Raw genomic sequence first — 27933 nt, 5'->3', positions numbered from 1 at the left:
CTGTTCGCCTGCTGGAGGTCAAAGTTCAAGCTGCTGTTTATTCAGCGATACATCACTGTTCCTCACTCTGCGATTCCTGTTTCTCTGCAGATATCGACTTCCAGTTCCTAGTTCCCCCCCCTCCCCTCCCCTCCCCCTCCCCTCCCCCTCCCACACACACACACACACACACACACACACAGGCTCTGTGGTACTCACAGTGGCCGGACGTCGCTGCAGCCGCTCAGCTGCTGCAGCAGGAAGGTCGCGAAGGCGAAGGTGGGCCGGCCGTGACGAAGGTAGAACAGGAAGTCCAGGTTCTCCTGCAGAGCGAACCTGCTGACCAGCTGAGGAGCGGAGAAGTGAGGAAGCTCCGACGACTCTGTGGACCAACACAGGTTCACCCCGCATGAGTTATTTCATTTACTTACCGTATTTCCTCTAATATTGGCCCGGGCCTTTATTTCCCTCAGCTGCAGAGGGTCCCAGGCCTTTATTGGAAGCAGGCTGATATTAGAGACAGGCCTTTATTTCTAACTCCCTCTGTTTGATAAGTATATTTGCTCATATTTTAGTACGAAACCTCCTTGTTTTCTGATCTGCTTCTGTTGGGGTTCGTTAGGGAGCCGCTTCTTTGTTACTGCGACGCTTTACCGATAATTACGGTAATCGACGACGGCACGCTCCACAGACTTCCTCCGGCCGAGCCGTCTGGTGGCATACTGCCATCTGGTGGCACTTGTACGTTACTACAAACTACAGTTACATTATATAACAGGCACCAGGAGTTTACCGGTATCCACCGTTGTTTTTTCCTTTGTTTTTTTCCCCAGCCTGTATTCGGGGCCTTTATTTGCTCGTGTCGACCGCGGCCCCGGACATTATCACAGACCCGGCTTTATTTGACTACCGGCCACAATTAGAGGAAATACGGTATATATGAGTGTTTATTTATCCAGGGAACGTCGATTGAGCTCCATGTTCTTGTCCAGCACATCAGTACAGTTCTACACTCGACCAGCACAATGACACCACTGCTACCTGAACCGCAGTGAGGTGTGATGACATCAGTGAGGTGTGATGACATCAGTGAGGTGTGATGACATCAGCGGGGAGGCGGAGCTTACCGGTGGAGTTCAGGGTGTTCGCCGCCTGCCAGCCAAACAGCCGGGACGGGTCCAGAGGATGGAGCGACTGCAAAGAAAAAAAATCACTTCTGCATTCAACTTTACTGCAACCAAGACTCAGTCTGCTGTAACGAACAGACGTTTGAGATGAAAACAAGAGAGAAATAAAAGATTCTGCTCAAACCAGACCGGACAAGTCTCATTAAACTTCACAGGAGAGGAGAAGCAGCTCGACAGCAGAATAAACTCTGGAACCGGATACTAACTGGAATCTGTCACAACTGCAAAGCTTCCTCTGACAAACAGATCTCTGTTAGAGTCTGAACAGGCTGATCGCTCCAATAAGTTCAGCATCCTGATTAAAAGCAGTGTGGACAGGTGTGTGTACCTGCAGCAGGTGGACAGGTGTGTGTACCTGCAGCAGGTGGACAGGTGTGTGTACCTGCAGCAGGTGTGTGTACCTGCAGCAGGTGGTAGACGGAGAGGTCGGAGGGGGGGGCGTGTCCTCGGGGCCCGGCGGGGAACAGGGCGGCCCTCAGTTTGGGGTGCGGAGCCAGAGCCATCTTCAGGAGCTGAGGGTCGACCGTCCGCTCCGACCGGCCGGACCGCTCGCCCTGAACCACCTGCACAGGAGACACCAGGTCAGTCTGAGAGCCGTGCCGGGCTGAACCGGGCCGAACCAGGCTGAACCACGCTGGACCAGGCTAGACCATCATCAAACCATCTTTAACATCACTTATTAAAAGAGATTTTTACAGACTGGATTCTATGTTAGCATTTTTCCTGGTGTTTTCCAGTATGTGCTGTCACCATATTGTTATTGTTTCTTAGTATTGTCTGTAACACCAAGTTAAAGGACTACTACTACTTTTCTAAATTCTAAAAAAACAGGTTCTATGTGTAACCTTAAGGAGGTTTCGTGAATCCAGCCCATGGTCTATCCTAGGTGGGGTCAGAGGTTCTGGTTACCTGGTCTGTCCCAGGTGAGATTAGGGGTTCTGGTTACCTGGTCTGTCTCGGGTGGGACAAGAGGTTCTGGTTACCTGGTCTATCTCAGGTGGGGTCAGAGGTTGTGGTTACCTGGTCTATCTCAGGTGGGGTCAGAGGTTCTGGTTACCTGGTCTATCTCAAGTGGGGTCAGAGGTTCTGGTCACCTGGTCTATCTCAGCTGGGGTCAGAGGTTCTGGTTACCTGGTCTATCTCAGGTGGGGTCAGAGATTCTGGTTACCTGGTCTGTCCCAGGTGAAATTAGGGGTTCTGGTTACCTGGTCTATCTCATGTGGGGTCAGAGGTTCTGGTTACCTGGTCTGTCTCGGGTGGGACAAGAGGTTCTGGTTACCTGGTCTATCTCAGGTGGGGTCAGAGGTTCTGGTTACCTGGTCTGTCCCAGGTGAGATTAGGGGTTCTGGTTACCTGGTCTATCTCATGTGTGGTCAGAGGTTCTGGTTACCTGGTCTGTCTCGGGTGGGACAAGAGGTTCTGGTTACCTGGTCTATCTCAGGTGGGGTCAGAGGTTCTGGTTACCTGGTCTATCTCAGCTGGGGTCAGAGGTTCTGGTTACCTGGTCTATCTCAGGTGGGGTCAGAGGTTCTGGTTATCTGGTCTGTCCCAGGTGAAATTAGGGGTTCTGGTTACCTGGTCTATCTCAGGTGGGACAAGAGGTTCTGGTTACCTGGTCTGTCTCAGGTGGGGTCAGAGGTTCTGGTTACCTGGTCTGTCTCAGGTGGGGTCAGAGGTTCTGGTTACCTGGTCTATCTCAGCTGGGGTCAGAGGTTCTGGTTACCTGGTCTATCTCAGGTGGGGTCAGAGATTCTGGTTACCTGGTCTGTCCCAGGTGAAATTAGGGGTTCTGGTTACCTGGTCTATCTCATGTGGGGTCAGAGGTTCTGGTTACCTGGTCTGTCTCGGGTGGGACAAGAGGTTCTGGTTACCTGGTCTATCTCAGGTGGGGTCAGAGGTTCTGGTTACCTGGTCTGTCCCAGGTGAGATTAGGGGTTCTGGTTACCTGGTCTATCTCATGTGTGGTCAGAGGTTCTGGTTACCTGGTCTGTCTCGGGTGGGACAAGAGGTTCTGGTTACCTGGTCTATCTCAGGTGGGGTCAGAGGTTCTGGTTACCTGGTCTATCTCAGCTGGGGTCAGAGGTTCTGGTTACCTGGTCTATCTCAGGTGGGGTCAGAGGTTCTGGTTATCTGGTCTGTCCCAGGTGAAATTAGGGGTTCTGGTTACCTGGTCTATCTCAGGTGGGACAAGAGGTTCTGGTTACCTGGTCTGTCTCAGGTGGGGTCAGAGGTTCTGGTTACCTGGTCTGTCTCAGGTGGGGTCAGAGGTTCTGGTTACCTGGTCTATCTCAGGTGGGGTCAGAGGTTCTGGTTACCTGGTCTATCTCAGCTGGGGTCAGAGGTTCTGGTTACCTGGTCTATCTCAGGTGGGGTCAGAGGTTCTGGTTACCTGGTCTAGCTCAGGTGGGGTCAGAGGTTACCTGGTGGATCCCTCCGGGGCAGAACATGATGGTGGCCAGAGCCAGCAGACTGTGTCCCTCTAACAGCAGACTGCTGAGTGAAGCCTGACCGCCTGGCAACAAAACCTGGGAACTGGTCAGACTGGACTGGAAGACCAGAACTGGATCTGAACAGACAGACAGAGAGTCAGTCAGTATCACACAATCCACAGAGATCAATAACATTTAATCTAATCTAATCTAATCTAATTTAATCCACCATCGCGACAACAGTAGAAGAACAAACAGAATATGATGATGTGAATTCTTGATAGCGCCCTCCTCAGGCCAATCAGTTTACTATTTTAAACACCAGAACTCAGTCCCATAATGCCACTCAGTGCCAAAGTGCATCGTCAAAATTGCACCAGTGGTGTCAGAGACACATCTGAGTTTTTTTAAATGACAGAACGCAGTGTGAAGACACATCATCAGTGCTGTCTGCGTCAGGACAAACAAAAACAGCAGCAGGTCCTGATGAGAGCAGATCCCATCAGATCCCATCAGATCCCATCAGATCCCATCAGATCCCAGCGGATCCCAGCGGATCCCAGCAGATCTTGGTACCTGTCAGATCTCTGGTGATCTCCTGGATCTTCACCAGCATCTCAAACCACGGCTGGCTCTCTGACAGACTGCTGCTGGCCAGCAGGGGGCAGTTCCTGGGCGTCAGTCTGGAGGAGACCGTTTGCAGCTCGTTAGCAGCTCATTAAGTTATTAATTAATGATTCAAAATCAATTAGAGGCTGCAAAATTGAAACAAAAAAAGAATAACATGGAAGATCAGCACACGCCATTTGTACTCACTCTCTTTCACACACACACACACACACACACACACACACACACACACACACACACACACACACACACACCTGTAGTGCTCCAGGTAGGTGTAGAGCAGGTAGTGCAGGCTGCGGTCCAGGCAGAAGGTGATGAAGAGGCCGTGCAGGTCGAGGCCGAGGGGGGAGCGGAGCCGGGGGGCGGGGGGGGCGGCGGCCATCACCCCCCCGCCCTGACCCAGCCGCCATAACAACCGCTCCAGGTCGGTCAGCTCCTCCTGGACGAACACGCTGCCCCTGCAGGAAGCCAGAGAAACATCCGGATCAACCGAGCAGGAAGACCGGAGCCCGGGTGTTTCCACAGCACTGACCCACAGGTGCAGCTCTGATCTACAGCTGATAACTGTCTGAACTTCAATACCCACAAAGCCACAATCCTGTAGTGTGACATCGGTTCTGTTTAGGAGACAGTTTTGGATTTCAGTCAAAGTCACAATGAAACGGCATCTTGCTTCCTTACAGAGGAACTAAACCCCAAACCCAAATCTGTGGTGGAGCCTGACACCTACTGGTGAAAAGTAGGTACTGAACTGCCCTTGTGCTATTGGCTGGTCTTTGTGCCAGGTGATGTCACCACCTGTTGTACTGTTGTATAGATGGTGACATCACCTGGCTCAAAGACCAGCCAATAGCAGAAGACCAGTTCAGTACCCTACTTTTCACCAGTAGGTGTCAGGTTTCACCACAGATTGGGGTGGGGTGGAGTTACTCTTTAAAGAGGAACTAAACCCTAGACCAGTTTTGTTGGTTTGCTGCCATCTAATGGTTAAAAGTGGCTATTGCAATGTCCATCTGCTATTGGCTGATCTTTGGTGCCAGGTGATGTCACCTTCTACGGAGTACAACAGGTGGTGACATCACCTGGCACCACAGATGAGAAAATCATTGCGCACATATCTCATGTCATTTCATTTTAGCCGAACAAGTTTCTGGTCCGAGTCCGCCTGGTGCGTTCACACCGGTCAGAGTGATCCAGACCAAACGATGCAGATGTGAAAACAACCAAAGAATCACACAGGTGAACAGTACTAGAGGCTCCGCCCCCTCCACCTGCCCCAAACGTAAGATAATTAGTCGACTCCAGTAAATTCAGTTTTCCACATCACAATCCCACTGTGTTCTGATTGGCCCGTTTCAGAGGAAACATTTTTTCACCAAACAGAGCAAGTTTCACTTTTACTGTGACATCCAAGAGTGTAAACCCATGAAAAACATTAGATTATGTACTGCCAAAGATAATCCACCTTAAATGGGATATTTAATTTTCAATAAATATGGAAACATTTCTAAAAACATGTTTTCATTTTGCATGATGTGTAGATTGTACACAAAAAAGTCTGTCAGCTGTCAGTCTCGCTCTACCTGGCCAGCAGGTCCAGGATGTTCTCCTTCATGAAGCTGCTGCAGGCCGTGCTGCTGCTGACCAGTTCAGGTGTTAACTCCGGCCAGCGGGGGGCGCCGCAGCCGTCTCTGCTCCGGATCCAGTCCACCACCCGGAGCCGGTCGTGGAGCGAGGTCAGGTGACGCCACAGCACCCCCGCATCACAGGAGCTCAGCTCTAACCAACAAACACATGGAGAGAACGACATGTTGCCACATGGTTCCACATAGCACCAGAGAATGATTCTTTAGTCCTGTACTACAGCAGAACCCTTTTTGGTGCTATAAAGAACCCTTTAAAAAGATTCTCATGCTGCAATGGTTCTACATAGAACCTTTATGGTCATAGGTGTCATTTACACTGGGGACACTGGAGACTGGACTTGTTGAAAGTCCTCCTTAGAAGTTCTGACACTATTGTTGTCAAATATTATTATCTCCCCACTGTACCTTATATTGCCCTGCAGTGTTTCTGCTCAGCTGGTCTAACCCTCTAACCCTAACCCTGCTCAGCTGGTCTAACCCTAACCCGGGCCTCCAGGGGAACTAAGACTTAAAGAGGAACTGAACCCCAAACCCAAATCTGTGTAAAGACTGCCATCTAAAGGTAAACGGCATGCTACTGAAATATCCATCTGCTATTGGCTGAGCTTTGGTGCCAGGTGATGATGTCACCTTCTGTAGAGTACAACAGGTGGTGACATCATCACCTGGCACCAAAGATCAGCCAATAGCAGATAGCCAGTTCAGTAGCATGCTTTAGATGTCAGGCGTTACACGGACAGGTTTGCAGCCTGGTGTGAGTTTACCTGAGTGGTGGAGGCGGGACAGCAGGATGGGAGTCTGGCTGCTCTGGTCCCAGTTCCTCACCCAGTCCAGTCTGACGTTCCTCCACAGGTCCGGCTCCTCCTCAGGACCTGTCCTCCTCTGACCCACCAGAACCTCCAGAACCTCAGGAACCTCCTCACCACCCGGGACGGCCCGCAACATCTGCACAAACCTGAGGAGGAAGAGAGGTGAACCAGCTGACAGAGGAGGTGAAGAGGAGTTAAAGGAGAGGCTCAGAGGAGGTAAAGATGAGGTGATGAGGAGGTAAAGAAGAGGTTCGGAGGAGGTAAAGAAGAGGTTCAGAGGAGGTGAAGAAGAGGTTCAGAGGAGGTGAAGAAGAGGTGATGAGGAGGTAAAGAAGAGGTGATCAGGAGGTAAAGAGGAGGTAAAGAAGAGGTTTAGAGGAGGTAAAGAGAAGATAAAGAGGAGAAAAAGAGGATGTGAAGAAGAGGTGAAGAGGAGGTTCAGAGGAGGTGAAGAGGAGGTTCAGAGGAGGTGAAGAAGAGGTTCAGAGGAGGTAAAGATGAGGTGATGAGGAGGTAAAGAAGAGGTTCAGAGGAGGTGAAGAAGAGGTTCAGAGGAGGTAAAGAGGAGATGAAGAGGAGGTTCAGAGGAGGTAAAGAGAGGTGATGAGGAGGTAAAGAAGAGGTTCAGAGGAGGTGAAGAAGAGGTTCAGAGGAGGTGAAGAAGAGGTTCAGAGGAGGTAAAGAAGAGGTTCAGAGGAGGTGAAGAAGAGGTTCAGAGGAGGTGATGAGGAGGTAAAGATGAGGTGATGAGGAGGTAAAGACGAGGTTCAGAGGAGGTTCAGAGGAGGTTCAGAGGAGGTAAAGAAGAGGTTCAGAGGAGGTGAAGAAGAGGTTCAGAGGAGGTGATGAGGAGGTAAAGATGAGGTGATGAGGAGGCAAAGAAGAGGTTCAGAGGAGGTTCAGAAGAGGTTCAGAGGAGGTAAAGAAGAGGTTCAGAGGAGGTTCAGAGGAGGTAAAGAAGAGGTTCAGAGGAGGTTCAGAGGAGGTTCAGAGGAGGTAAAGAAGAGGTTCAGAGGAGGTTCAGAGGAGGTAAAGAAGAGGTTCAGAGGAGGTTCAGAGGAGGTTCAGAGGAGGTTCAGAGGAGGTTCAGAGGAGATGAAGAGGAGGTTCAGAGGACATGAAGAGGAGGTTCAGAGGAGGTTCAGAGGAGATGAAGAGGAGGTTCAGAGGAGATTCAGAGGAGGTTCAGAGGAGATGAAGAGGAGGTTCAGAGGAGGTTCAGAGGAGGTTCAGAGGAGATGAAGAGGAGGTTCAGAGGAGGTTCAGAGGAGGTTCAGAGGAGATGAAGAGGAGGTTCAGAGGAGGTTCAGAGGAGATGAAGAGGAGGTTCAGAGGAGGTTCAGAGGAGGTTCACCTGGTTGTGGGCTCTGGGCAGCGTACAGCAGGAAGTGAGCTGAGCTTCTCCATCTCTCTGATGAAGGCGGCGCTCTGCTGCTCCTCCTCTGGGAAATGACTCCTCCTCCACAGCTCCTCCTCCTGACCGGTCCCACCAAAACCCCCGAGGTCGTTATTTTCTGCAGTATTTACCTCTGACAGCCGAGTGAACGGTGTTTTCTAGGAGGAAGCTTTCGTCCCCATAAGATACGATTCATACTTAATTTATGCTAATTTAAACAACACTGCAGTAACGCTGTATGAAACACCGGGCTCACCACAAAGTCCCGGAGGTCCTTGTCGTCGGTGTAGAGGCAGATTCTGTGCAGCTGCTCCTTCACACTGAAACCCTGAAGACAGACAGAGAGGCTGCAGTCAGACAGGAGGACCTGTATATATATATATATATATACCCTAACCTGAGACTGAACCGAGGTCAGCTGTTCTGTCTGTTTAACCAACCAGACTAAGAACCTCAAGCTCTGATCTACAGAATCAGGCAGAAAAACAGATTGATCTCCTCTCTGTCCCTGCTGGAGGCTGGAGGCTGCAGGCTGGAGGCTGGAGGCTGGAGGCTGGAGGCTGGAGGCTGCAGGCTGGAGGCTGGAGGCTGGAGGCTGGAGGCTGCAGACTGGAGGCTGCAGGCTGGAGGCTGGAGGCTGCAGGCTGGAGGCTGGAGGCTGGAGGCTGCAGACTGCAGGCTGGAGGCTGGAGGCTGCAGGCTGCAGGCTGCAGGCTGGAGGCTGCAGGCTGGAGGCTGGAGGCTGGAGGCTGGAGGCTGCAGGCTGGAGGCTGGAGGCTGGAGGCTGGAGGCTGCAGGCTGGAGGCTGGAGGCTGCAGACTGGAGGCTGGAGGCTGGAGGCTGGAGGCTGGAGGCTGGAGGCTGGAGGCTGGAGGCTGGTCCACATGGTGTGATCCTGTTCTAAGCTCAGACGGTGGAGGCCGGAGATTGAGAACATTCTTGAAGAAGTTTTATTGAGGGAAATATCTTTATCTCCTGTGATTGTAATGTTGGGGGACTTGACCGATCTGAATCTTCCCTCCCAAAGGATAAAGGGTTTTGTTAGCCGAGATATCACAGCTGCCAAAAGATGCATCACATCTAAATGGATACATGAGGATCCCCGAGTTTTACTCAGTGGATTAATGAGGTAAATTCATTCCTTTGGAGAAAGTAACCTAAGCCATGAGAGGTAGCCCACAGCTGTTCCATAAGACTTTGGATCCATGGATGACTTGCATGGAATCTAATTAATTTACTAACTATTTTACTTTTTCTTTTTTTTTTATCTCTGTATATATACTTTGTGGGGTGGGAGTGATGCTGGAGGACCTGTCTCTGTGTGGGAGAGAGGAGTGATGTGTATGTACAGTACGTGATAAATGTAAGATGTAATATATCTTATTATGGCACTGGTTTTATGTTATGTTATGTTTTGTTATACTGTGAATATGGAAAATGAATAAACAGAACTTTCAAAAAAACCCCAAAACAGAATCAGGGAGAAACACTTTCCTACAGAGACTCTGCTTTATGTCGAGTTGTGTGAACTTTTTACAATTTCTAACATTAACTCTGAACTTTACCAAGTTCCTCAACCTGAACCCTGAGCCAGTTCTGTCACAAGCTGAATCTTAATCCTAATCCCATCAGTCTACTGATAGTAATCTGAGCAAGTCTACTGACACCCAATTTAAAGATCCAGTGCAGTGATTTGAACTCAGTCAAAGTTTTCTGTAGATTTCTTCCACAGTGAGCTTCATGATCCTGAAGTCTGTCCTTCACCCAGCAGCAGTGGAGGAACGGAGAGTACCTGGCTGGAACGCCTCATTAACTATGCATACTGTCAACCAATCACTAAAACACGGGTGTAGGTGACATCACTTACACCAGGAAGTCGACTGGAATCTGTTTGACTCTGTTGAGATTTTAAAATTTCCACAATGCTGACAGTTATAATAATTGGTGTAACGTCACATTAACAGCTCCTTAGTTAAAATAGACCATCAAATTGAGAAATGCAATTCTTGTTGCACTGGACCTTTAAAGGCAGTTGACATAATTTACAGAAAGCTGGTTGAGAGTCACCTGAACACAGAGAGAGTCTGATGAAATAATACTAATATCTGCTGATACAGCGGATTATCTAAATAAAGTGATACCAGAAATGCTTCTGTCAATTTGACTTTATTGACACTATAAAAGTAAAAACTGGTTAAACTGGTTGTGTGTGTGTGTGTGTGTGTGTGTGTGTGTGTGTGTGTGTGTGTGTGTGTGTGTCACCATGTTCTGCAGCAGAGTGCTGGCGGTCTTCAGATCTCGGAGCTGCAGGCAGCAGAAAGCCTGGCGGAGACCCTCCATCCTCAGATCGGACATCCGCTGCTCCGGTCTGCCCCGCCTCCGCAGGACGGCCTGCGCTCTGGGAATCTGATTGGTCAGGACAGCCTGACGGACCAATTCCTGCAACGCACACACACACACACACACACACACACACACACACACACACACACAGATATGTTCAGAATATAGAGAGTCTTGTCTATGTGTGTGTGTGTGTGTGTGTGTGTGTGTGTGTGTGCTTAATTCCACAGGTGCTGTTGTCACCTCTGTAGACAGGTGGTCCCACTCCTCCCCCTGCACCTCCTCCTGACTAGGTGCTATGCCTCCTCCTCCTGCAGCTCCTCCTCCTCCTGCTGCAGCTCCTCCTCCTCCTGCTGCAGCCCCTCCTCCTCCTCCTGCAGCTCCTCCTCCTGCAGCGCCTCCTCCTGCAGCGCCTCCTGCAGGCCAGGGGAACCTCTTCATGTAGCTCCTCAGCTCAGTGACGTATCGGTCCAGAAGCTCCACACAGCTCTGCAGACCGGAGTCTTCACCTGGAAGCAGAGCAGCTTCAGCTGAACCTTCCTGCTGAACACTTTGCGTTAAACTGGTTCCAAACCAGTCAGCAGCTGCTGGTGACTGGTCTTAAGGTCTTGTTCAGATTAAGCTGTTCACACACTACAGGAACCCAATTTAACAACAATAATAAACAAAAAGAAATATGTGAAATATGTGGATAACTGACTGTCACTTATTAGACAAGACGTGTATTCAGTGTGTGTTGGGCAGGACAGAGGCGTGTGTGTGTGTGTGCGTGTGTGTGTGTTGTCTCACAGTGTGTGTGTGTGAGCAGGAAGCGGAGCTGTGTGTGTGTGTGTGTGTGTGTGTGTGTGTGTGTGTGTTGTCTCACAGTGTGTGTGTGTGAGCAGGAAGCGGAGCTGTGTGTGGATGAAGCTCATGGTGATGTGCAGCAGCTGTTCAGAAAACTGTCGACTCTGAGCTTCGCTGTTCGACTCTCTGACGGCCGAACACAGCAGATCCAGAGCCGGGACCAGGTCCTGCATGCCTGCAACAGAACACACGCTAACAACATACATGTACATGTACATACAGCTGTATACATACAGCCTCATATATATCTAGAACCAATCCACCTGCTGCTATCATGTAGCAGTATGAAAGAAAAGTATGTCAAGTATGTCAGTGTTTTGTCCCATCTCCTGATGGACTCTGTATGTAAGATGCTTAACACTGGGGTTGGGCATCGAGAACCGGTTCCAAATTAGAACCGGTTCCAAATTAGAACCGGTTCCAAAATTCTGATTCCAAAGGAATCATTAAGACATTTTAATTTCGATTCTGCTTATCGGTTCCGAAACAAATTTCACTCACGCTAGTTTCAGTTTCCGTTTTGGCGGCATCCACCTGTGGTTTGTAGTCTGCCAGTAAAACCAACGAAGAAGAAGAAGAAGAAGAAGTTTATTGTTTGTTTTAGTTATGCTAAAAGCGTTAGCCATCTAAAAGTCCGCTAGCCATGATGCTAATTTTCGCAATGTTCAACTCCATTGAGTTATGCTAAAAGCGTTAGCGATCTAAAAGTCTGCTAGCTGCAATCAAGTTTTTACTAAAAGTATTAGCTCTCTGAACTAATTATTTTGGTTGGTTATGAATGAAATTGTGATTGTGAAACTGAAGTGAACTGCCTATGTTGTACAACAGAAGTTTGTGAATTGGAGCATTAAGTTGATTTCATAAGCTTTACTCTATGATCAGGAATGCTCATAGAATTAGCATAAAGGTAATGTTATCTTGGTGAGTTGAACATGAGTTGGAGTCTTCTTAAGACGGTCCGAGACTTCAGAGGAGATTCAGAGATTCCAGAGAAACCTTTTCCAGCACTGGATGGCGAGCCCAGAGTTGGAGTGAGAACTGTGACTCTTACAAAGACTTTGAAAAAAGGTCTTCATTGGGTTTTTTTATGCGCGCACAACTTAGAAGTTTCTGAATATGACTTATGAAGGTTTTTAAAAATAAAAGTTTTTCCTGTGAAATAAGCATGTGACCTGTTTTGACCCCGCCCCTCAAAGAATCGTAATCGAGAATCATTAAGAACCGGAATCGATAAGAAGAATCGGAATCGGAATCAGACTCGTTAAAATCCAAACGATACCCAACCCTACTTCACACCAGAGTCATTTTAGTCTTTTCTATTATTATCCATGAAGAGTCTGAACCCAGCGCTGTATTTGCAGTCAGAAGCTCCTGCTGTCTGTTCTGCTGCAGGTTTGTTTTCAACAATACATTAAAAGCAGCGAAGACACAAACTGACTAATGTAATGCATCATTTTAAATAAGACATGTATTGTATTTTTTCCTAACAGGACTTTATAAGGCCACAGTCACTGCAGATGTAAACAGGTCACTGTGTGTATTTTCCTTCACTCTGAATTAAGTTTGTGTTTTCCTCTTCGCTCTCAGCAGAAGTAACAGTGTGAAGTAATGGAGAAAGAGAAAATAGTCTCATTCAACTGGATAATTAGCTGTGTGATAAAGTCATGACAGGAAAAACTGCAACAAGCTGCTGTCCAACATGAAGTGTTCTGTTCCTCAGTGCAGCAGTGTGTTGAAGGGGTGTGTGTGACAGGGTTCAGGTTTGGGTTCAGGTTCTGGTCTTACCGTGGCTCAGGCTGGGTGTGGAGGCTGCAGGCTGGTCGGGGGGACAGAACCCTGCTGACGGATCCAGAACGTTCTCTTTACTCTTCAGGTAGAAATCCACCGTGTCCAGCTGACGGTTCTTCAGCCCCGCCTGCAAAAACACAGAACAACTTCAAGAACCAACGTCAGGTGGTCCAGCCTGTTTCTACCTTTAGGGTGTTAGAGCTCATCCTACCTGCAGGGTGTTTCTACCTTTAGGGTGTTAGAGCTCATCCTACCCGCAGGGTGTTAGAGCTCATCCTACCTGCAGGGTGTTAGAGCTCATCCTACCTGCAGGGTGTTTCTACCTTTAGGGTGTTAGAGCTCGTCCTACCTGCAAGGTGTTAGAGCTCATCCTACCTGCAGGGTGTTTCTACCTTTAGGGTGTTAGAGCTCGTCCTACCTGCAGGGTGTTAGAGCTCATCCTACCTGCAGGGTGTTAGAGCTCGTCCTACCTGCAGGGTGTTAGAGCTCATCCTACCTGGAGGGTGTTTCTACCTTCAGGGTGTTAGAGCTCATCCTACCTGCAGGGTGTTTCTACCTTTAGGGTTTTAGAGCTCGTCCTACCTCAGGGTGTTAGAGCTCGTCCTACCTTTAGGGTGTTAGAGCCCGTCCTACCTTTAGGGTGTTAGAGCCCGTCCTACCTGCAGGGTGTTAGAGCTCGTCCTACCTGCAGGGTGTTTCTACCTCAGGGTGTTAGAGCTCGTCCTACCTCAGAGTGTTAGAGCTCGTCCTACCCGCAGGGTGTTAGAGCTCATCCTACCTGCAGGGTGTTTCTACCCGCAGGGTGTTAGAGCTCGTCCTACCTCAGGGTGTTACAGCTCGTCCTACCCGCAGGGTGTTAGAGCTCATCCTACCTCAGGGTGTTACAGCTCGTCCTACCCGCAGGGTGTTAGAGCTCATCCTACCGCAGGGTGTTAGAGCTCGTGCTACCTTTAGAGTGTTAGAGCTCGTCCTACGCGCAGGGTGTTAGAGCTCGTCCTACCTGCAGGGTCTTACAGCTCATCCTACCTGCAGGGTGTTTCTACCTTTAGGGTGTTAGAGCTCGTCCTATCTTTAGGGTGTTAGAGCTCGTCCTACCTTTAGGGTGTTACAGCTCATCCTACCCGCAGGGTGTTAGAGCTCGTCCTACCTTTAGGGTGTTAGAGCCTGTCCTACCTGCAGGGTGTTAGAGCTCGTCCTACCTGCAGGGTGTTTCTACCTCAGGGTGTTACAGCTCGTCCTACCCGCAGGGTGTTAGAGCTCGTCCTACCTTTAGGGTGTTAGAGCCTGTCCTACCTGCAGGGTGTTAGAGCTCGTCCTACCTGCAGGGTGTTTCTACCTCAGGGTGTTACAGCTCGTCCTACCCGCAGGGTGTTAGAGCTCGTGCTACCTTTAGGGTGTTAGAGCTCGTCCTACCCGCAGGGTGTTAGAGCTCGTCCTACCTGCAGGGTCTTAGAGCTCATCCTGCCTGCAGGGTGTTTCTACCTTTAGGGTGTTAGAGCTCGTCCTATCTTTAGGGTGTTACAGCTCATCCTACCTCAGTTGTGTTACAGCTCGTCCTACCCGCAGGGTGTTAGAGCTTGTCCTACCCGCAGGGTGTTAGAGCTCGTCCTACCCACAGGGTGTTAGAGCTCGTCCTACCTTTAGGGTGTTAGAGCCCGTCCTACCTGCAGGGTGTTAGAGCTCGTCCTACCTGCAGGGTGTTTCTACCTCAGGGTGTTAGAGCTCGTCCTACCTGCAGGGTGTTAGAGCTTGTCCTACCTCAGGGTGTTAGAGCTCGTCCTACCTGCAGGGTGTTTCTACCTGCAGGGTGTTAGAGCTCGTCCTACCTCAGGGTGTTAGAGCTCGTCCTACCTGCAGAGTGTTAGAGCTCATCCTACCTGCAGGGTGTTTCTACCTGCAGGGTGTTAGAGCTCGTCCTACCTGCAGGGTGTTAGAGCTTGTCCTACCTCAGGGTGTTAGAGCTCGTCCTACCTGCAGGGTGTTTCTACCTGCAGGGTGTTAGAGCTCGTCCTACCTCAGGGTGTTAGAGCTCGTCCTACCTGCAGAGTGTTAGAGCTCATCCTACCTGCAGGGTGTTTCTACCTGCAGGGTGTTAGAGCTCGTCCTACCTGCAGGGTGTTAGAGCTCATCCTACCTGCAGAGTGTTAGAGCTCATCCTACCTGCAGGGTGTTTCTACCTCAGGGTGTTAGAGCTCGTCCTACCTGCAGAGCGTGGACGGGCACAGAGCAGCGCCCCCAGCTGTTCAGGTGACACACGGCGTCCACTGTGGCTGCGCTGCCAAACAACATCAACCTGCTGAGCAAAGCCTGCTGGGAAACCGAAAACAAGACCAGGAAGAGACCGGATTCTGGAGAGAGAGACAGGCAGAGAGAGAGAGACAGGCAGGCAGAGGGGGGGTGGGGAGAGAGAGAGAGAGAGAGAGAGAGACAATCATTCAGGTTTTAGTGACATCATCACTCCCTGTTGATCACTTCTCTTAAGCAGTTACTAAAAGCAGCAAACAGCAGCTGGTCTGGTCAGACACTGTTTAGACTGAGCCGGTCTGTAGTGTTTTTATAGCATAGTGTTGGGAATAAGAAAACACTGACAGTCTTCATCCATCAACCTGCTGACTCCACATTTCATCTGGTAGGTTTTCATGTTTTCTCATTACACTGAAGAGCAAAGAGGAAGAAAATATAGGCAGAAATGTATTTCACTTTATTTCTTCTAAATTACATCAAATTTCTAGGCTATTAATAATAATAATGATATTGCAGAAAACATTGCAATATCTGCCAAACATCGCAATATTCAATATTATCAGACATCGGCTCAAGCCTACTCCACAGTCCGGTCTCTGATCGACCCACTTCCACTTTTGGAACTTTTGGTAGTAAATGACATCAGACGCAGGGACTTAGTTTAGAATTAGAGATTCTAGTAACAGGTTTGTTTTCTTTTAGTTAGAACATTTAGAGAAACTGACTGTTACCTGTCTGCCTGCCTGTCTGTCTGCCTGTCTCTCTCTCTCTCTCTGTCTCTCTCTCTCTCTGTCTCTCTCTCTGTCTCTCTCTCTGTCTCTCTCTCTCTCTGTCTCTCTGCCTGTCTCTCTCTCTCTGCCTGCCTGTCTGTCTCTCTCTCTCTGTCTCTCTCTCTGTCTCTCTGCCTGTCTCTCTCTCTGTCTGCCTGTCTGTCTCTCTCTCTGTCTGCCTGTCTCTCTCTCTCTCTGTCTCTCTCTCTGCCTGCCTGTCTGTCTATCTGTCTGCCTGTCTCTCTCTCTCTGTCTCTCTCTCTCTCTGCCTGCTTGTCTGTCTCTCTCTGCCTGCCTGTCTGTCTCTCTCTCTCTCTGCCTGCCTGTCTGTCTCTCTCTGCCTGCCTGTCTGTCTCTCTCTGCCTGCCTGTCTGTCTCTCTCTGTCTGCCTGTCTGTCTCTCTCTCTGTCTCTCTCTCTGTCTGCCTGTCTCTCTCTCTCTCTGTCTCTCTCTCTGCCTGCCTGTCTGTCTCTCTCTCTGTCTGCCTGTCTCTCTCTCTCTCTGTCTCTCTCTCTGCCTGCCTGTCTGTCTATCTATCTGTCTGCCTGTCTCTCTCTCTGTGTCTCTCTCTCTCTCTCTGCCTGCCTGTCTGTCTGTCTCTCTCTGCCTGCCTGTCTGTCTCTCTCTCTGCCTGCCTGTCTGTCTCTCTCTCTGCCTGCCTGTCTGTCTGTCTCTCTCTGCCTGCCTGTCTGTCTCTCAGCAGTCTCACTCTTCAGCAGCAGTCTGTGTTGTGTCTCTCCACATCGCTGCACGGCCGTCGCCTCGCCCTCGGTCCGGTGGTAGCTCACGCTCTGCGACTCCAAATCCCAGAAGGCCACTGTGGTCCGGCCGTCGCCGGGGGAGACGAAGGTCAGCAGGGCGGAGAACTCGGAGACGGAGAGGTGAGACGCCACGGACGACTCCGGGACCGAGAAAACGACCGTCGTCCCCCAGGGAGGCGCTCCGCCGCGGGACGGCCGGGCCCGGGACGGGGCCGGGCGGGACTCCGACCGGGGGGAGGAGGAGAACCAGGAGGGGGGGGGGGAGGGGGGGGGAGCGGCCCGCCGGGCTTCGGTGTACATGGAGGCCAGCCGAGCCTCCCAGGACCTGCGGGTCAGGATGGAGATCAGGTTTTAGGTCAGGATGGAGGTGAACAGACAGAAGATTAGATGGACAAATAAACTCTGAAGTAAAATCAAGGTCAAGGTTTCCTTATCAGTACAAAGGGTAAATGTGTTAAAAACATCACAGCAATACAGATTCATAGGACATCAAAACAAATACTTTAAAACAAGTATCATTATAATTTCAAAATAGTATTAAAAAACTCCAAAGCAGGTCATGACAAAGTGATTCTACACACACACACACACACACACTCACAGACAGACACACACACACACACACACACACACACACACACACACACACACACACACACACACACACACACACACACAGACACACACACACACACACACACACACACACTCCCTCAAAAGCTTAAAGTGCCTTTGAGGGAGTGGGTGAGTGTGTGTGTGTGTGTGTGTGTGTAGAAGCACTTTCAAATCAAATATTGACCATGCAGTCGTGTTTTTGTGATATTGTGAAACGTGAATCAGTCCACTTCCTCGTGGGCCCGGGTGATATCAGTGTTTTGGATGTTTTATTGTCAGTATATTTTACAGGTGGGTCAGTGCGGTCAGTAGTTTACCGGTCAGGACTGAAGCCCCGCCCCCGGCCCGCCAGGCTGCAGGCGGAGCTGGACAGAGCGTCCTGCTCCCGGGGGTGCTGGGAGGGGAGGGGGGGGCGGGCGGGGGCGGCGGCACCCGGCAGCCGGTCCGGGTGAGTCCTGCAGAGGAGGAACCAGAGAAATAAATCATCACTTTGTTATCACACACTCTAAATATCAGACTGAAGTTACAGGACACGCAGACAGGACCGGGGCGGAGACTCGAACCCTCGACCCGCTGAGCCACTGGGCCGCTCTCTCCTGCTTCCTGACTCTCTCCATCTCACTCTAATGTGTTTCCATCTTGTTTCTCTCAGTGAAAAATGGATTTCTGTGACTCCGTCTCTATGAAAAAGCTTTTTGCTCTTGCCGGTCTGTCACTGTAAATAAGAATTAGTTCTTAATTGAGCAGCCTGATGAAATAAAGGTAAAATACAAGAAAAAAAAGACTAATGTTAAAGCATAAGAAGGCCAAGCTCTCTGCAGTGATTTCAGAAAGATGAAAATTAAATATGAGCCTGTAGCCATGGCAACAGCCGGTCTAATGCATCTTCACATCTGAGCCGGAGCGACAGAGCGGCTCCTGGGAACGGAGAACTTAATAAACATCTAATATTTTAGTTTGAAGTTATGAATTCAACCTTTCTGTAACCTGCTTTGTTCCCACTGAGATACAGCAGCATCAGACAGACAGAGAGACTCTGCTGATCAGCATCAGGACCAGTCTGCCTGATCAGCATCAGGACCAGTCTGCTTGATCAGCATCAGGACCAGTCTGCCTGATCAGCATCAGGACCAGTCTGCCTGATCAGCATCAGGACCAGTCTGCCTGATCAGCATCAGGACCAGTCTGCCTGTCAGACCAGAAACATAAAACACCACAAGGGGTCCAGGTCCTGCTCCGGGTTTGAGAAATGAAGCTTCTGTATTTGGCTTCACAAAGTCAAACCGGTCAGCTGATCATGAATTACATGTTTATGTCTGTGGACTGATCCAATAGGACCATCTCATCATATCTCATCTCATTTTATCCTGTCTTACCTCATCCTGTCTTACCTCATCCGGTCTTACCTCATCCTGTCTTACCTCATCCTGTCTTATCTCATCCTGTCTTACCTCATCCTGTCTTACCTCATCCGGTCTTACCTCATCCTGTCTTACCTCATCCTGTCTTATCTCATCCTGTCTTACCTCATCCTGTCTTACCTCATCCTGTCTTATCTCATCCTGTCTTATCTCATCCTGTCTTATCTCATCCTGTCTTACCTCATCCTGTCTTATCTCATCCTGTCTTACCTCATCCTGTCTTACCTCATCCTGTCTTACCTCATCCTGTCTTATCTCATCCTGTCTTATCTCATCCTGTCTTACCTCATCCTGTCTTACCTCATCCTGTCTTACCTCATCCTGTCTTATCTCATCCTGTCTTATCTCATCCTGTCTTACCTCATCCTGTCTTACCTCATCCTGTCTTATCTCATCCTGTCTTATCTCATCCTGTCTTACCTCATCCTGTCTTATCTCATCCTGTCTTATCTCATCCTGTCTTACCTCATCCTGTCTTACCTCATCCGGTTTTACCTCATCCTGACTTACCTCATCCTGTCTTATCTCATCCTGTCTTACCTCATCCTGTCTTACCTCATCCTGTCTTACCTCATCCTGACTTACCTCATCCTGTCTTACCTCATCCTGTCTTACCTCATCCTGTCTTATCTTACCTTTCCTAACCTCATCTCATATTATGTTCTCATCTCATTTTAGCCAATTTTATCTGATCTCATCCTATGCTATCTTGCCTCATCTTATCTCATTTTATCTAATCTCATTTTATCTTACTTTATCTCATTTTATATTGTCTCATCTCATTTTATCTAATCTCATCTCGTCGTCTTATCCAGTCTTATCGTATCTCATCTTCTCATCTCGTCTTAGCCAATCTTGCCTCATCATATCGTATCTTATCTCAACTTAAACAGTCTTATCTCATCTCACCTTATCTCACCTCATACGATTTTATCTCATCTTGTCTTATCGCATCGTACCTCATCTCATCTCGTCTCATCTCATTCCAGCTCATCTCACCTTCTAATTTTAGGTCATCGCACCATATTTCATATAATCCCATTTTATTTTATCTCATCTCTGTCATTTTATCTCATCTCATGTTAAACCAGATAAATCTCCTGCTGTACCTGAAGTAGTGGTTGAGGTCGAGCGCCACGGCGGCGTGCGACTGAGTGACGGCTACAGCTGTACTGAGGTCAGCTGATACCTGCAGGAGGCAGAAGGAGGAAGGGGAGGCGGAAGAGGAGGAGGGGGAGGAGGAGGCGGCCGGCTCCTCCTCCCCCGGGCCGGAGCTCAGGGAGACAGGAAGCTCCACGCTGCCCAGCTCAGTCCCGTCCGCACAGTCAAAGATACCTGAAGTCTGATTAAAGAAAAGACTGCTGGACATTTAACACTTAACCATGTTTTAGATTAGGTTAGGCTAGACATCGTTTAGTTTATATTAGATTAGATTAGACTAGACATCGTTTAGTTTATATTAGACTAGACTAGACTAGACATCGTTTAGTTTATATTAGATTAGATTAGACTAGACATCGTTTAGTTTATATTAGACTAGACTAGACTAGAATAGACTAGATTAGACTAGGCTAGACATAGTTTAGTTTATATTAGATTAAATCAGACTAGACTAGACTAGATTAGACTAGATTAGATTGACTAGACTAGATGAAATTAGACTAGACTAGATTAGATTGACTAGACTAGACTAGACGAGATTAGATTAGACTAGATTAGATTAGATTGACTAGACGGGATAAGATTAGACTAGATTAGATTGACTAGACTAGATTTACTAGAGATAGTTGAGTTTATATTAGATTAGACTAGACAAGATTAGATTAGATTAGATTAGATTAGATTAGATTAGATTAGATTAGACTAGACTAGACTAGACATAGTTTAGTTTATATTATATTATATTAGACTAGACTAGACTAGACATAGTTACTTTATATTAGACTAGACTAGACTAGAATAGACTAGGCTAGACATAGTTTAGTTTATATTAGATTGAATTAGACTAGACTAGACAAAATTAGATTAGACTAAATCAGATTGACTAGACAAGATTAGATTAGACTAGACTAGACTAGATTGACTAGACTAGACGAGATTGGATTCGACTAGACTAGATTGACTAGACTAGACATAGTTTAGTTTATATTAGATTAGACTAGACTAAACAAAATTAGATTAGATTAGACTAGATTAGATTATATTGACTAGACTAGACATAGTTTAGTTTATATTAGACTACATTAGATTAGAAAACACAATTAGACATTAAATTATACTGGATTAAATATCATTGTGAATAGATTAGACTAGACTAGACATTGTTTAGTTTATATTAGACTAGACTAGACAAGATTAGATTAGACTAGATTAGACTAGACTAGACATGACAGTTTAGATTACATTACATTAGATTAGAAAACACATTTAGTCATTAAATTATACTGGATTAGACATCATTGCGATTAGATTAGATTCAATTAGATAATACACAACTAGATATGAAAGTAGACTAGATTAGACATTATGAGACTAGATTAGATCTGAATGTGAAAAAGACATTAAGAAATTAGGATTTAAATACAAATAGAACAAATGGGAGGGGACGGGATTTAACGTAACACAACCGACAATTTCTGAGGCGGTTGATGATACATTATAATTATTATTATAATGTATTACATTGAGCTGGTTGTGGATACAATATTATTATTATATTATTATAATGTGTTACAGTGTATTACAGTATATATACAGTATGTTGAGGATACGTATGTGGCCGGTGGCGGTGAGGACGAACAGGTTTCCTCTGCTCAGGCAGCAGAGGGCAGCAGTGAGTCTGGTCTGCTCCTCCAGCTGCAGGCTGCAGCAGGACAGCAGCTGCACCCGCAGCTCCTGCAGCTCCTGCAGCTCCTGCAGCTCCTGCTCCTCCTGTGGCTCCTGCGGCTCCTGCTCCTCCTGCGCCTCCTGCGGCTCCTGCGCCTCCTGCTGCCACTGCAGCCGCAGCAGCGAGTCGCCGTTCAGCAGCAGGCCGCACCGGCCCGCCGCGAACGACAACACACACACCGACCGCAGCTCACACACACCTGCAGAGACACAGAAAACACTGAAAAACACCCGGAAGTACGAGCCTCCAACTGGGAAAACGTTCACGTGAACCTGCTGGAGAGCTAAAGCAGGATGTGATGTCACAGTCCCACATGTGGAGATCATCTGCAGCTCTGACTCCACTTGGCATCAAGTGTGTCAACACAGGAAGAAACACTGCAGCTCCACCGATGTCGGCAGCTGTTCATTTACGGCTGGTTTTAAATTAATAAATAACATTTATTTTGGATGTGGGCGTTAAACACATGAATGCTTCCAAGTTTTAGTGATGAAATGTCAACTTGTTCTTCCACTTCTGACATGATGTGAGCGCATCAACACCACAGAATCTTAGTCAGTGTCTGGTGAGATCGACTCTCCAGCTAAGCAATCATCATCTGAGAACTGTTTCTGTTCTGTTGGCTGATAGAACAGTGAGAGCCGATAGTGTTGATGCAGCAGCTGCTGTTTGTTTCTTAACCTGAGGGTTAGGCTTAGTAACTCACATGAACAGCAGCTGTTTTAAAAGAACATTTCTCATCCAACCAAATTCTGAAGTGTTTATAATAGGGAACTCGTTAATCAGGTTTAGTCTCATCTGTGTTTAAAACCAATTTAAGATCCAACAGGAGCAGCGAAGTCATGCTGCAGATGAAGAATGGCAGCTTGTGTAGAATGTGAAAAACAATAAAGAATAGTGTCATCTGCATAGAGGTTGACATTACAGGCCATCAAAGACTTTCAACATCATTTCCATATAAGGCAAACAGATCAGGACCCAGTATGGAGCCTTGGGGAACACCCTTTGTCATATGAAGGAACTCAGACTGTAAATCTCCCACTTTAACACACCGATTTCTGTCAGAGACGTTTTCAAAGCAGCCGCAGGCAGCAGAGTCTGATCCGCTATGAGAAAGTCTCTGTGTCAAAAGCCTCAGACAGACAGATGAACACAGAGAGCAGCACAGAGCTGATTTCCATCCAGGTCAGATACCAGAGGTGGGATGTAACAAAGTAAAAATACTTAATTACTGTACTTAAGTAAGATTTTCAAGTATCTGTACTTTACTCAAGTTTTTCTTTCACTGAAGACTTTTTACTTTTACTCACTACATTTCAAAAGAAAAATCTGTACTTTCTACTCACTACATTTTCAAAACAGACTCGTTACTCTCAGGAAATCATCAGCTGATTTTCTAAAAAAAAAATATTTTCAGCATCAGACGGCTTCCATCCCGGAAGCAGCTGATCAAGAGCCAGATGTGATCGGCTGCTTGTTCAGCAAAGAGACACCAAAAATTAGGGAAAGGGAGAGAGAGAGAAGCAACAGAAAGAAGAGAGAAGCAACAAGAGAGAGAAGCAACAAGAGAGAGAAGCAACAAGAGAGAGAAATCTGACTGGTTGGTTTTCCCCCTTGGTGTGATTGGTTTGGTCAGGTGAACACAGTCATCTCACTCGGGTGCGGACCAAAACAAACGCACCGAGACCGGTTCGGTCCGGTCCCGGCCGAACTCTGGAACGTTTTGTTTGCGGTGGGAACCTGATCCGACCTCGACCCGACCCGACTACCAGGTGAACTCAATTCACTCTGCAAGTTTGAGCTAAACATAAATAGCTCCTGTAGCAGGTGTGTGTGTGTGTCTGAAGGAAGCTCGTCTTCTGTGCAAAGTGTGAAGCAGTTCAGCATTTTCCAGATGTTTCCTCGGTTGCTGGTCCAGTGTTGCCTGGTATGTTGCCCAGATCATTACAACAGTTATGAGCAAATGCCAACTCTGCCGTTGCTCCATGTTGCAGAGCAATGTGCTCTAGTCCAGAACTCAGGACCTTCTTCCTGTATTTACTTTCTTGCTCCCGCCCCAGACACATCTGACCAATAAGCGGACTGAACGTTCTCAGGTGGTTTGTAGTGATGCATTTTGGTTTTTTCTCCGTGTGAAAAGAAACCGAACCAAGAGGAAAGTTTACAAACTCATCAACTGATTCAGACCAGAGCAAACGAGCTATAGGTGTGAAAACGCCCTCAGAGCCTCCTGTCTGTGCTCCTGCAGTGTTCCACCTGTCTGTCAGACCCTGTGATGCAGACTGTAGTGGAGTCCGGGTCCTGGACTCGGACCTGCGATATAAACCGTACTCACCTGGATCCTGGTCTCTGAGGATCTGCAGCAGGTGGTCTGCAGAACATTCAGAGACGCAGCGCAGAGAGACGGATGAACAACTTCCTGTTTCCACCTGCAGCAGCTTCACTTCACACTGAGAACCAACAACCAGCAGCCTGAGGCCACTGACAGGCTCCGCCTCCCAGGAAAAACTACAAGAGGAGGAGAGGAGAGGAGGAGAGGAGAGGAGAGGAGAGGAGAGGAGAGGAGAGGAGAGGAGAGGAGAGGAGAGGAGAGGAGAGGAGATGAGATGAGATGAGAGAGGAGAGGAGAGGAGAGGAGAGGAGGAGAGGAAGAGAGGAAGAGAGGAGAGGAGAGAGGAGGAGAGGAGGAGAGGAAGAGAGGAAGAGAGGAGAGAAGAGGAGAGGAGAGGAGAGAGGAGGAGAGGAGGAGAGGAAGAGAGGAGAGGAAGAGAGGAGAGGAAGAGAGGAGATGAGGAGAGGAGAGAAGAGCTCATCACTCCAGTCTAACTGATTTCCATGTTGTAACTTCAGCTGAAGGTTTCATTCTCTCTGGTCTGAAACAGTAAAACTCACTGGATCTGAAACAAAACTGTCTGTCTCAGTTCATATGAAGCATATCCAGCATGTCAGCTAATATCCAGATAAATGAACATAGACCTCATATACTGTATGTCAACTTCTTTCTTTCTTTCCTAACAGGTCTGACAGGTTCAGGTCTTTTTGTCCCACAGGGGAAAATTCATTTTGCAGCAAGACAAATAAAAACAACAAGCACACAATGACACAAAGTACAAATACAAACACAAACAATTCCATACAATAAAGAGTCCTTCAAACTAAATAAAGTGCTAGAGTGCAGTGAACTCTGACCTCCAGTTGTCATGGTTGTGACTTTCTGCCTTTGTTCCTTGTCTAGGTTGTGTGTTATGTTTCCCTGTCTAGTTCTTTTAGTTCTACGTGTTTCCTGTCTGCCCCAGCTGGGTCTCGTTGGTAATCACATGTGTATTTAGTCTTGTTCCCAGTCAGTCTTGGTCGGATCATTGCTTTCTGTTACATGTGTCAGTTTATGTGTGAAGAGCTCTGTGGTTTCCTGTGTCACCTGTAACCTGTTCCCTTAAACTCCCACCGCCTGTCTGTGTCTCCTCACCACGTCACACCAGTCAGCACGAAGGCAAACTAATGATTTAACATTCAGACAAACATTCATTGATGTGTTTCCCCTAAAAGGCCCTGTCACTGTGTGACACTGCTCAATATGATATACAACATGAACTCAGGTCACAAACATTATTCCTGTCTGTTTAAAATGTGTTGCAGTGTATCGTGTAGATGAAGCAGGTGAAGGAAGGAGAGTTCAGGAGGATAAACTCACTCGGTGTAGCCGCCGGGCAGCGCGGCGGGCGGAGCCTCGGGGTCGGCCGGGTCCCAGAGCCGCAGGCCGCCCTGCAGCTCCAGGCAGCAGAGCAGAGAGCCGGCCGGGGCCAGGGCCGCCCTCCGCACGGCCCGGGGCTCCGCGGCCTGCCGGGGCTCCGCGGCTCCCAGCCGGGCATCTGCAGCCTGCTGCCGGGGCTCCTGCTGCCGGGGCTCCGGGAGCAGGAGCAGCTCCGTGCAGCTCTCCTCCAGCATGGGGACTCCTGGACAGACTGCGGGCTGGAGTCTGCTCCTTTAAAGCGTCATTTCCACACATAAAACAACACTTGACTGCTTCTACACGGAGAGAATGAAGAAGGAACAGAAAGTTAAATCTCTTCCTGTCAGGTAAACAGCCTGACAGTCACGTGTCCTGGGCCTCTGTCAGCTGACCCGGGCTGACCAATAGGACAAACGGTTCAAAATCCAACTTAATTGAGAGACGATGCCGATGTTACAGATAAAATTACAATTCATATCGAATCAGACGTCTTAACGCAAATAAATAATCTTAAATCATGTTTTTATTCCACGGATTTATAAGTAATATCTCTTTTTCGCGGTTACATGGCGCGACAGCGATAAACAACAGCAATCCTGATCGTTCTTCGATTGCTTTTGTCTGAAGCTGATATGTAGGAAACGACACAAACAAAGACGCTGATTGGCTGCAATAAGACAGATCTGTAGATTCAGACTGTAGGCAGCAGACGGTCATTGGACGGTCCACATGACGTCACATCTGATGAAGCGGCGCCCTGCCGTTACCGGAGTTCGTCTGTTCTGTCAAAGTCGGTCTGTCTGTTGTTATCCATGGCTATTATGGCGCTTTCTGAAACATGGAAGTAGTGTCCAGCCTCGTCTCGCTCACCGTCACGAAGGTTTTACAGTTTTCTGGACTTTTCGACCACAGGAATGTTCTGAGGACCCGGAAGATGGAGGAGAAAGCGTTAGAAGTCTACGGTGAGGAGCGCGAGCCTGGCGTTAGCTTCCCTGGCTAAACTAGCTAAGCTAGTGTTTTCACGTCACGGAGCCTCACATATAAACACACACACACACACACACACACACACACACACACACACACTACAGACTCTCATTAGATCAGACTCCTGTCTGAGAAGATGTTTGTTGTCTTGGCCTCGATATGAGTCAGTTTGTCTCAGTTTGTCTGTATGCAGCTAGCTGGACGCCAGGCTCAATTCAAAAATCTGTCAGTTTGAAGTTTCCTTGATAATCTGCAAACGGAAAAATAAGTCAAAATTCTCTGATTCCAGATTCTTAAATGTGAATATTTTCTGGTTTCTTTCCTCCTCTATGACAGTAAACTGAATATCTTTGGGTTGTGGACAAAACAAGACATTTGAGGACGTCATCTTGGGCTTTGGGAAACACTGATCCACATTTTCACCATTTTCTGACATTTTATAGATAAACAACTAATCGATTAATCGAGAAAATAATCGACAGATTTCGACAATGAAAATAATCGTTAGTTGCAGCTCTAGTTTTGTATGTTTGCAACAATGCAAACAATAAATCATAAATTATCTTATGAAATGTATTTACATAAATATTTCTAACTAACTATAATCATTCTGTTTTTTTCACCCTGCACATAAACAAAGACTGAAAAGTAAAAACATTTCATGTCTATTTTTATTTTTTATTTTAGTTTAGTCAGTTTTAAAAGTCGACAAGATGGTTTCAGGTCAGTTTTAGTTTTTTATTTGTCTTTCAGTTTTTCAGCACCTGGTTTTAATCTGGTTTCAGTTCACATGAATAATCCCGGTCTCTCTTCCTCCAGATGTGATCCGTTCGATCCGGGACCCGGAGAAGCCGAACACGCTGGAGGAGCTGGACGTGGTGACGGAGCAGTGTGTGGAGGTCCAGGACCTGGGAGACGAAGAGTACCTCATCATCATCAGGTTCTCCCCCACCGTCCCTCACTGCTCCCTCGCCACGCTCATCGGTGAGCCAGGCTCCGCTGACCGGGTTTGATTTATCTGGTCTTATCTCTAAAGGTTTCTGCTGAACTCACAGAGACCAGCAGAGTTTTCAGTGTGCCTCCAGGTCCACTGTGTGTGTGTGTGTGTGTGTGTGTGTGTGTGTGTGTGTGTGTGTGTGTGTGTGTGTGTGTGTGTGTGTGTGTGTGTGTGTGTGTGTGTGTGGCAGCCTGGAGGATCAGGGTCTGACGGAGAGGTTTTGTGTTTGCAGGTCTTTGCTTACAAGTGAAACTGCAGCGATGTTTACCGTTCAAACACAAGGTGAGTTCAGACCTGAGATCCACACACACACACACACACACACACACACACACACACACACACACACACACACACACACACACACGCTGCATGTTACTGACTTTTCATCCCTTTTCATTCATTTCTCTTTTTCTCCTCAGTTGGAGATTTACATTTCTGAAGAACTCATTCTACTGAGGAAGACAG

At 47.9% G+C, this 27933-nt stretch overlaps 2 protein-coding genes across 2 annotated transcripts in view; one reads left to right on the top strand and one right to left on the bottom strand.

Annotated features, from left to right (window-relative positions):
• The window catches only part of spg11 (SPG11 vesicle trafficking associated, spatacsin), a 43285-nt gene extending 17454 nt beyond the window's left edge, over positions 1 to 25831 (bottom strand). Inside the window, exons 1-23 of the mRNA XM_071540197.1 lie at positions 25443 to 25831; positions 24087 to 24259; positions 21829 to 21950; positions 21636 to 21744; positions 19974 to 20199; positions 17761 to 17898; positions 16777 to 17153; positions 15256 to 15401; positions 13051 to 13180; positions 11285 to 11440; positions 10813 to 10928; positions 10663 to 10704; positions 10339 to 10515; positions 8333 to 8404; positions 8054 to 8156; positions 6636 to 6851; positions 5809 to 6004; positions 4480 to 4683; positions 4172 to 4278; positions 3587 to 3732; positions 1568 to 1729; positions 1107 to 1173; positions 199 to 361 (exon numbers count right to left, since the gene is read on the bottom strand). Coding sequence (XP_071396298.1) covers positions 199 to 361; positions 1107 to 1173; positions 1568 to 1729; positions 3587 to 3732; positions 4172 to 4278; positions 4480 to 4683; positions 5809 to 6004; positions 6636 to 6851; positions 8054 to 8156; positions 8333 to 8404; positions 10339 to 10515; positions 10663 to 10704; positions 10813 to 10928; positions 11285 to 11440; positions 13051 to 13180; positions 15256 to 15401; positions 16777 to 17153; positions 17761 to 17898; positions 19974 to 20199; positions 21636 to 21744; positions 21829 to 21950; positions 24087 to 24259; positions 25443 to 25696 — 3602 coding nt within the window. The 5' untranslated portion in view covers positions 25697 to 25831. The remainder of the gene's footprint in view (positions 1 to 198; positions 362 to 1106; positions 1174 to 1567; positions 1730 to 3586; positions 3733 to 4171; positions 4279 to 4479; positions 4684 to 5808; positions 6005 to 6635; positions 6852 to 8053; positions 8157 to 8332; positions 8405 to 10338; positions 10516 to 10662; positions 10705 to 10812; positions 10929 to 11284; positions 11441 to 13050; positions 13181 to 15255; positions 15402 to 16776; positions 17154 to 17760; positions 17899 to 19973; positions 20200 to 21635; positions 21745 to 21828; positions 21951 to 24086; positions 24260 to 25442) is intronic.
• A 423-nt stretch (positions 25832 to 26254) lies between these two features.
• On the top strand, positions 26255 to 27907 carry ciao2a (cytosolic iron-sulfur assembly component 2A). Its single transcript, XM_071540198.1, has 3 exons — positions 26255 to 26443; positions 27288 to 27452; positions 27888 to 27907. Exons 1-3 carry the CDS (start codon positions 26320 to 26322, stop codon positions 27905 to 27907), a joined length of 309 nt encoding a protein of 102 aa, XP_071396299.1. The 5' UTR covers positions 26255 to 26319.
• Positions 27908 to 27933: the final 26 nt, after the last annotated feature.

This window comes from Centroberyx affinis, unplaced genomic scaffold, assembly GCF_046629955.1.
Source record: "Centroberyx affinis isolate AG114_WGS23_722 - 3 ecotype Tasmania unplaced genomic scaffold, CSIRO-AGI_Caff_v1 ptg003577l_1, whole genome shotgun sequence".
NCBI lineage: Eukaryota > Metazoa > Chordata > Actinopteri > Beryciformes > Berycidae > Centroberyx > Centroberyx affinis.
The sequence above is the reverse complement of the archived record's forward strand: the minus strand, read 5'-3'. Positions and strand labels throughout refer to the sequence as shown.

What these genes read in the sequence shown, in the direction of transcription:
- ciao2a (XM_071540198.1), top strand. Translation starts at nt 26,320, where the DNA reads ATGGAAGTAGTGTCCAGCCTCGTCTCGCTCACCGTCACGAAGGTTTTA. An exon ending in GAAAGCGTTAGAAGTCTACG is followed by an intron (nt 26,444 to 27,287) that starts GTGAGGAGCGCG and finishes CTCTTCCTCCAG; the next exon opens with ATGTGATCCGTTCGATCCGG. An exon ending in CTCCCTCGCCACGCTCATCG is followed by an intron (nt 27,453 to 27,887) that starts GTGAGCCAGGCT and finishes TTTTCTCCTCAG; the next exon opens with TTGGAGATTTACATTTCTGA.